At 40.5% G+C, this 7,369-nt stretch overlaps 1 protein-coding gene across 1 annotated transcript; it reads right to left on the bottom strand.

Moving 5' to 3' along the window:
• Positions 1 to 1,069: 1,069 nt before the first annotated feature.
• On the bottom strand, positions 1,070 to 6,477 carry LOC115631243 (mucin-5AC). The gene is made up of 6 exons (XM_030527953.1): positions 5,804 to 6,477; positions 5,488 to 5,674; positions 3,121 to 3,556; positions 2,431 to 3,027; positions 2,094 to 2,374; positions 1,070 to 1,270 (listed from the first exon to the last, which is right to left on the bottom strand). Exons 1-6 carry the CDS (start codon positions 6,475 to 6,477, stop codon positions 1,070 to 1,072), a joined length of 2,376 nt encoding a protein of 791 aa, XP_030383813.1.
• Between the last annotated feature and the right edge of the window lie 892 nt (positions 6,478 to 7,369).

Genomic DNA, 7,369 nt, shown 5'->3' on the forward strand with positions numbered 1-7,369 from the left:
ATCACAACAACAACAACAACAACAGCGGGAGGCAGATAGTGGACAGCTTGTGGAAGTGAACTAGAGTTGACTGCAACTTAATCTGCCTGGCGTTTGCATTGCTGCGAACGTTGCGCTTATTTGACAAGTGCTTCGGCTTTGGCTGTAAAGTGCCGTGTTGTTGTTGCTGTTGTTGTTGTTGTCGTTGCTCGCTGTCTTCCGCGTTGCAACTTGCTGCATGTTCATTGCACGCTGTCTGCTTTAGCCGAGACAGGCGGAGACTTTGATTGCAACTGTAACTACGGCTAGGCTTTATGCACGGACCGACTATTAGGTTTCATTGTTTGTGTGGGTTAATGTCATGTGTCCAATATATAATGCGAGCAGTCGGAGTCATACTGATAATGGCCATATCATACTTACTATAGTAGGCCTGTATGTATGTGTGTACTTATGCTACAATACAATAGGCTTGTTAATTGAATTGGGTAAAGGCCTGAATGACTTTCTATGCGTGGGTTTTATCGTGGTATGTGCTCACAAGGTTGGCGGCGCTGCCGTGAAATTGTAAGTCAGCCGAGACGAGACAGGCTTTAATTGTTTTCCATTCCAACTATTGATTTCATTTGAAATTTAAAATGGAGCCAGCCCGACATTTCGAGGTCTGACCCATTTGTGTGAAAAGTTTTGTCCATTTTTTATGGGTTTTGAAAGTTGTTGGCACAAGAGTTTAGATTTTATGTGTAACAAATGTAATTTGATGGGTTGACAGCCAAAATTGTAGTGGTGACATAACTTACCCGTTAATTTCTATAACGTAATGGATCAGGGTTAATCATGGCATTGTTTTGCTTTTGTTTTTTTTTTCACATCGGCTGCTTAATTTATTTCCATGCTAAGATACAAGTACATTTACATATACACAGAGTCAAATAATCTACTAACAACTTAACTAGCCAAGGGGTTTTTTTTTATAGCATACATACAAAAGAAATGAGTAGAAGGTATGAAGAATACAGAGTATAAGCGAATACATAAATAATAGATACAATGTACATCATATGCATTTTTTCTAAGGCACCGCATTTGCCTAGGTTTTGGGTTTTCGACTTCGATTAATTGTGGTGCGTACTGTGCGTCTTGTGGTAGTCGTTGTTGTTGTGCTAGTTGTGGTTGCAGGCGTGGTTGTGGTGCTGCTACTTGTGGTGGTTGCATTAAGGCCACGTCTAGCGTTCAAACGATCCCTATAGACACACATTAGTTCATCGGCAGCATCGGGACAATCAATTTGCTAAGACAAAACGAGGGAAAAAGAGTGGAAAATCTTAAATACTAGTGTTCAAATTTTGTGACTTTTTCACAATTGTTTGAAATTTAAGAAACAATTAAGTGAAAAGTTAATATCTATATGCTTCCCTGTATCTTACAAGAACGTTTTATTTGAGTTTAACTTTGAAAAATCTTTTCATGAAAAGTTTGCCAAATTGTTGTTCTACTAGAGGCAACTTTTTGTTGTAACGACACCAATTAGAGTAGAAGAGTTACTATAATTATTTGATTGGTCACATCTAAAGCCGTATTCGATCATTTTTCTATGAATATTCGATAGCAAAATAATATTTAAGAGATCTGTTCGTGAAAAGTTTGCCAAATGCCGGTTATACTAGAGGAAACTTTTTGTTGTAATGCAATTAGAATAATTACTCCAATTATTTGATTGGTGTGGTTAATTTCATATTCGATCATTTTTCTATGAATATTCGATTGCAAAATAATATTTAAGAGATCTTCAATATCATTTATGCTCATCTAGTTCTTTTGATAGTTATCTGGTATGTCGCTGATAAGTATTCTATACATATTAGATTATTATTCGTTATACTAAGTAAATGTTCAAGTTAAGCAAGCATGTATGTGTGTTTATTATTAGTTGGGCACTAGAAGACTTTTTCTGACTGTTGATAATCGTTAAATTCAACCGTATTTTAGGCATACTGGTACTATCTGATAGATATTTGATATGAAGATTAGATTCATTGTGAAATTCTGCCGCCTATACTCAAACGCATTTTTCTCCATTCGATAAGTATTCGATAGTATTAGCTTTATCTCACCTTATCACACAGCTGACTGACCGTAATGCACTTGCCACTCACACAACGCAGCTCGTGTGGCGCACAGGTCTTCAGAGTTCTATGGCTGGTGCTAGTGCGTGTGGGCGTGGCCACAGTACTTGCTACAACCCGTTGCTGCGCCTGCGCAGAGGCAGCGGTACGCAGCGGCGTCGAACTGATGCTGAACTTGCTCGAAGTACGATTGGCGCGTTGGGCCGAGTATTTGAATTTGTTCTCCGAATCGCTGGTCATCATGATCTCCTTGCTGTCGCGAAAATTCACTGTCATGGAGCAAAGTAGAGTTAGGAAAACATCCATAAATATTTGAGAAGCTTACCAAAACCCTTGGGAGCACCTGGGGCGGGGGTCTCGTCGACAGTGCTATTGGTGTTCGGCGCCGCTACTCGATGCACCTGATACTTGGTCTCCGTGCCTGCCTCCTCATCTGTGGTCGCAGTAATATAAGTGTATAGCTTCTCATCTGTTTGATTGGGTGACAAAAAACTGGCATAGGAAAATATTCGGGGAAATGCATTCAGCTCGGCCTCATCAAATGGCGCTGTCTCGCCGGAGCCATAGTCGTCACAATCCTCTTCATCGCTGCCATCGAAGCAATCGAAATTCAAATCGCAACGCACTGAATCCGGCACACACTTCTCATTGGAGCGGCAACGGAACTCGTCCTGCTGTTCGCACACCAGACACTGCACCTCATCCTCCCCACCCGTGCAATCCTTGATGTTATCACACTGCCACTGCTGTGGAATGCAGGAGCCATCCTCGCATTCAAACTCGTTATCATAGCAGTAGTCACGTCGTCGTGTCGGATCCTCACATTTGTTCACCTCATGCGCATCCGGATACAAATTGCAGTCGAAGAGCTCAGTGAGAGGATCCGAGCCGGCAATGACAATGGAACAGGCCTCCAGTATGGCTGTGAGGTGAAAGGAAAAGTACAATACACAACACATAGATCGTGCAGCTCAGATTAATGGCACTTGCTTCCTGTAGCGCAATCGTTCATTACCTTTACAAATGCGCCGACACGGCGGCAGTTGGCCAATATGCGAGGGTCGACATTCGGGCTCCAGAGCGGCGCAAATAAACTCTACAGAGCGCGCTGAGCAGTTGGCATTAATTAGCTGCTCGTAGGCGGCCATGGCCAAGGAGTCCCGTGGCGCCGCACTCTCATTATAGGTCAAATCGTAGTCCAACACGCCACGGCACATTGGCAACGTGGTGGAGTAGCAGAGACCGCTGTTGCCGTTGTTGCCGTTGCCGTTGTTGCCGCCACCACCAGCCGCGCTGCTAGACATTGTGGTGGTCATGGAAGCTGTCGGCTTCCCGCCAGCCGGAGACGGTGGAGGCAGCGTGGGTGACACGCGCGTCAAGGGGCGCACATTGCTTGCGGGTGTCGTTGTTGTTGTTGTTGGTGATGTTGTTGTCGTTTGCTTGGAGAGTAACTGAAGAAATAGATAAAAGTGTAAGAAAATTGTTACAAGATATTCCTCTGATTTTCCGAGTAATCAATTTTCACAAAGTTCCCCATTTCCCACCTTTTCATTTTGCGATTGAATTTTATTTAACAACTTTGCTACAATTATTGATATTGGTTATGGACCATTTCTTTACAACCACAACATAAATTTTCGAAAGGCTGAGTCAACTTTAGAAAAGACCGGTGTTTGGTCTTTTCTCTCTATACGGGATTCGTATTCAAAGTTATTTAAATACAATCTCTAGCGACTAATTAAATTATATCTATTTATAATAGATTAAAAAAAAAAGAGAGAAAACGTTTCATTGTGTTGTTTCTTCAATGGAATTCTGAAAACCAAAAAGTCATTTCATTTATCTGATAAGAACTTTACGATTGATAAATACAAGGAGGAAATATTCTTTGCAACCGTCTTGGAAAGAAATGCAATATTATTTAATAAATGCATTATTTGTTAGAGAGGTAGTTAATTACTTAATTGAAAGCAAGATAAATTTATAAATTAGTGAATTATAAAATCTATAAAAGACAATCTGAGCTGGTAACTAACACTAATTAACACTAATTAAGAAAATTGGAAATTTTGTTGATTTTCTGATTTGTGTTCACTTTTAAAGGTAAATAACACAATCTTAATATATCATCTGTTATAACTAGCAGTGGTCGACATAAGCAAATCAAACAATAGCTTTTGAGACAGAAGTTAGGGTATATTTAATTTAAACTGGTTATAAAATACTTCAATAGTTTAAGCGCAACCCTTACATCCTTTTAATCTTTCATAGATTTTTGGTGGTTTCCACTTAAAAGTATATATTTGTTGTATTTATAAATTTATATTCATATTCTAAATAGTTGAGCATTTAGTAAACATTTGATTCGAAATTGGAAAACGACATTGGCGATAAATACAGTATATAATGTTTAAATAACCTGAATGCCAAATATTTGTTGTTCTGTTTTTCATGTGAAAAGTATTATGGACACAAATGTCGCGGTATTTCATTAAAATACACAGTAAACAAATGGTTCCACTGATTTCAAATTAATGTTTTGATACCGCTTGAAAATCTTGAAAAGCTATTCCTAATTTCTATAAAAGAAGCTTTTTATACAATTGTTTGAATGATATTAATTTGTAATATACATTTTTATGATTTAATATTTTGGTTGCAAAGCTTTTGATTTAATAACTGCCAGAAAGCTGCATTGCATAGAATTTAACATTTTATTTGACGGTATTTTGCAACTTGAATGCTGTGTTCGCTAGTTTTCGGAAATGTGAAGTGCCACTGGCAGGATAATAAAGGTTGCATGTAGTATCATCCGATCACTAACGTGACGCCAATTCTGGTTACCTTTGCTTTCTAATTATTATTCATTAATCTCTTAGGAATATGTAGTACGAACGGGTTCTGTCTCGCAAATTCGAACACTTTTATGTAGAATTTGAAATATGTTTGCCTTTCGTCCAAGTGTTTCCTTTTGGTTTTCATGCTTTGTTGTTGCACAAATAAATATTTATTTCTGATGACAGTGCTTTACTGCATTTACGTTCCAGCAAGTAAGGCCAAGTTAATGAGCATGATTGAACTTTTTCAATGCAAGTGTCCCTATTTTTCACACACATGACTGTATATTTATAATGTTCTGCAGTATATCAGAACCACTAAAGAAATTGTGCATTAAAAAATGATTTAGTAGTAGTTAGTATTTAGAAAAATATTCCAAAATATTTTTGAAGTCAGAGTTTCGAGATGGGAGAAGAAATTAAAGGTTATAATAGTTTCCAAATGTCTAGAATTTATGCACGTCAACACAAAATGTTGGTCTACTTAGAAATAATTTAAACCTTTTAGAATGTTTATTAATATTCTTATAGTCAGTAATACTTACATCTTTGAGCAGCTGCAGCATGCGCGTGTCATGCTCTATGGGAACCCCAAAGCTGTTCTGGTGCCCCGACGTGAAGCGTATGCTATCCGCTGGCTGCAGGGCATCATCATAGTCCTCATCCTCGACGCTCAGCTCCAGCGTTGGCTCAGTGCTTGACTGTTGTTGTTGCTGCTGTTGAAGTCGTTGCCTATTCCTGGCGCCTACAGCTCTGAGTCGTGTGGATTCCAGTAAGACGTTGCCATTGTCGGTGGTGGTACCCGCCGCCGTCGTTGACGTTGTCATTATTTCTGTGCCCGTGCCCGTGCCGATGCCCTGCATTTCCGCATCGTGCTCCATTGTTGATGTGGTTGTTGTTGTGGCTGGTCTGCTGGTCGTGGTGCTGCTTGCCTCAAAGCGCCTTTGTAAATAGCGCGCACGTGCCACACTCACATCGTGCAGCCAGAGGCAATAGGTGATGAGCCCGAAGAAGAGCAGTACGCTGGCCAGAAATATGATGGGCCAGCGCATATATTTCCAGCGACAAGCGTGCCTCACATAAGCGAGCAGCAAGCGTGGCGTTGGCTTCTGCCCTCCAACGCCGCCGCCGCCGCCACCGCCCGCACCACCGGCAGCAGCGTTTAAATAATAATTGGCTGTCAGTGGATACTTATAGCGGCGTACCTGTAGCTCGGCCAATGTTTCGGAACTGCCCATCATGTTGATTTTATATTTTTGTGTTTCACTCCAGCACGCAGTGACGTCACTGCGCAACGTTGAGGCACGCGAGTAATCATCGAAAGCAGCCATAGCATCGACATCGGCATCGGCATCAGCAGCAACATCATCAGCATCGGCATGTTTATTGGCCAACGTTTGTACTGTTATGTTGAGGCCATGTGGATATTTTGTGGGCTGACGTCTTAATCCGTTTGTTGCTGCCACAGTTGCTGCTGCCTCATTAGTCATGCTTAAGCTGGTGGCATCTTCGAGACGCGCCTTCGAGCCGCTCATGATTCGTCTCGGTTCACCTTTTGTGCAATTGCTCCAAGACTTCAATCCTACTGCTCTTCTATATAGCTGCCAAAATGTCAATGGATTGTCTTTGTTGTGATTGCTGTTGCTGTTGTTGTTGTTGTTGTTGACGCGCCTGTTGGCTGCGCAAAAGTTACATAAGCATTGCAATCGGTTGCAATTTTATATCTGGCAAGTAAATTGCTATTGTTGTTCGCCCAACTCTCTGCGCTAGTATTTGCTAATGTCAGTTTCACATCGGGCTCATCAAGTCTAGCAAAATGCTAAGCAAATGCTTGTTTAGGGCAACTTTGTTGCTGTTATTGTTGTTGTTGTTGCTGTGGATGATGATGCTCCGTGCCGCGTCTCTTAATTGTGTGCAATTTTCGTTTGAGCTCCTTTAAATAAATTTCAGTTAGTTGTTGTGTGGCATGTGAGAGCAAAAGTCAAAAGTTGTATTTGAAAGGCAATCGAATTGCAAATAATGTTGATAAAATGAAAGTACTCGCTGTCAATTTTCTTTCCCCATTTGAAAGTTGTCGCAGCATCAGCCGTTGTTGCCACTGTTGGTTGCCACAATCGCCCAATCCAGTTGCTTCTTCAATTATTTTCATGTTTTCTACGCCTAATTTCATAGTCCATTAATTACAAAGGCCTTTAAAAAATATAAAAACTATGCGCATTGTATCTTAAACAAATGCCAGCTGCCGCTGCTGCTGCTGCTGCTAATAATAATAATAATGCTGCCCAACCACAAAAACCGCGCGTAGCGTCTTCAAATTACCCCAAAAAAGAGTACAAGTTGCTGGTTACACAGAAAATATAATAAAATAAAATACTGGTAGCAATAAGTACGTACAAGTGATATAAACATTTTTTCCCAGCTGTGTTG

The sequence above is a fragment of the Scaptodrosophila lebanonensis genome, unplaced genomic scaffold, assembly GCF_003285725.1.
Source record: "Scaptodrosophila lebanonensis strain 11010-0011.00,11010-0021.00 unplaced genomic scaffold, SlebRS2 tig00001412-arrow-pilon, whole genome shotgun sequence".
NCBI classification, from domain to species: domain Eukaryota; kingdom Metazoa; phylum Arthropoda; class Insecta; order Diptera; family Drosophilidae; genus Scaptodrosophila; species Scaptodrosophila lebanonensis.

Coding starts and splice junctions, on each gene's coding strand:
- LOC115631243 (XM_030527953.1), bottom strand. CDS start 6,477: ATGAGCGGCTCGAAGGCGCGTCTCGAAGATGCCACCAGCTTAAGCATG. Junction 3,557..5,487: donor TGCTGCAGCTGCTCAAAGAT/GTAAGTATTACT, acceptor CTATTTCTTCAG/TTACTCTCCAAGCAAACGAC. Junction 1,271..2,093: donor TCAGTCAGCTGTGTGATAAG/GTGAGATAAAGC, acceptor GTTTTGTCTTAG/CAAATTGATTGTCCCGATGC.